The 1,501-nt window shown below is 51.3% G+C and overlaps 1 protein-coding gene across 1 annotated transcript; it reads left to right on the plus strand.

Annotated features, from left to right (window-relative positions):
* Positions 1–999: 999 nt before the first annotated feature.
* LOC108356716 (alpha/beta-gliadin clone PW1215-like) lies at positions 1,000–1,492 on the plus strand (the record flags this gene model as incomplete). The annotated part of the gene is made up of 1 exon (XM_017607815.1): positions 1,000–1,492. A coding segment is annotated over one exon (493 nt), but the record flags the coding sequence as incomplete, so codon positions are not given.
* Between the last annotated feature and the right edge of the window lie 9 nt (positions 1,493–1,501).

The raw sequence follows: 1,501 nt of genomic DNA on the forward strand, positions 1-1,501 counted from the left end.
ACCCTCAATTGGTTTATCATTCAGTTCCTTTCCTCTTCAATGCTAGCCAGTCGAACAACAACAACAACGACAACAAAACAGCCGCCTGAGAATTGCCGCTGCACTTTGTTCCCCACCTGTCAGTGCTGTCTGCTGCATTCCCCCTCCACACACACAATCATTGACAAGCAGTCCAGCTCTCTCATTTCACCCTTTTCAAGTGATCAGTGATGAGCACAGTGAGCGAACTTCATCTTCATCTTCATCTCTTTGACACTGACACCCGAGTGATGGTGGTAGTGCCGCTTTCATTAGCTGCTCTCTAGTACTGTAATTTGATAGTAGATTAGGCATCTTTGCAGGCTTTGCTGACTGAAGAAGTGAAAGAGTGTACCTGAGTCGACAGATATGGAGCAAGATAGTGTGGGTTGCACTGTTGCTGCGGTAATTACTGTCAAGTGCATCGCTGATCGGCATCGTGGAGGGATTCCCTTTCAGCTTACAGCTGATGCAGATGCTTTGTGAACCCATTTTCCTCTTTCTGCAAGACGTCGTTTGCTTTTTCAGAATTACTAGAGAGTTGAAGTAGCAGTAGCCGCAAAAGCTGCGCTGGTGGTAATCCTTTCACAGTGGCTGAAAACTGCTGTTTCCCATAATCGATTCGTTTTTAACCGATACAGTTTCTATAATTATATTCCCGTTGTCGTCTCTGTCGTCGTCTCTGTCGCCGTCCTCGTTGGAGGCTGCAGCGACTTGGCCTTCATCCGCTACACTCATTTTGCTCGTTTTCTTGCACGGTCTATCCGTTCATCCATTCAATTGCATCAAAGTTGTGTCTGTCAGTAACGGGCAGACTGCAACTATTAATAGACGACTGCTACCGGCGACCGCTGCTAAAGTAGTAGCCGCAGCAGCAGCTGAATAACTCGGCAACCAGGCCATGTTTACTTTTACCTTCAATCTCTCTCTCTCTCCCCTGCTTTACTGACCAATGTGTTTTTACTTTTTTTTAATCAACAGCAGCACCAGCAGCAGCAACCACCTCAGCCCGCAAAAGAGCTCTTCTCTATTGACAGTCTCCGGGAGATTGTGGACAAGCAGCCGCTGGCCCGTCCTGACCCATTTGACCCGCCGTCGCCGCCCTTGTCCGCCTTCCTTCCGCCGCCTCCAGAGGGCTCTATTCGAGAGACACAGCCTGCAGCACAGTCCAATGCCGTCCCACAGTTTGGCAGTCTGTCCAACGGTGGTCAACAGGAGCTCATTCATCATCAACAACAACAACAGCAGCAGCTGTACAGCAGCCAGCCCCAGCAGCAGCAGATCATTCACCAGCAGTACGCTGCCCCGCCCCAGCAGGCCCCCAGCAGCTACGTGTACAAGGAAACCATCGTCGAGTCGCCCATTGGCGGCTCTTCAGCGGCTACCTCTGGAGCCGGCGGCGGAGTGGTGCACACCTCGGCCACCTCTCTTAACGAGGAGAGCGAGTTGCCGGCTGAGGAGGGTGAAGACGAAGGTCTGCCGT

This window comes from Rhagoletis zephyria, unplaced genomic scaffold, assembly GCF_001687245.7.
Source record: "Rhagoletis zephyria isolate East Lansing unplaced genomic scaffold, Rhagoletis_zephyria_1.1 Rzeph_scaffold_63906, whole genome shotgun sequence".
Taxonomy (NCBI): domain Eukaryota; kingdom Metazoa; phylum Arthropoda; class Insecta; order Diptera; family Tephritidae; genus Rhagoletis; species Rhagoletis zephyria.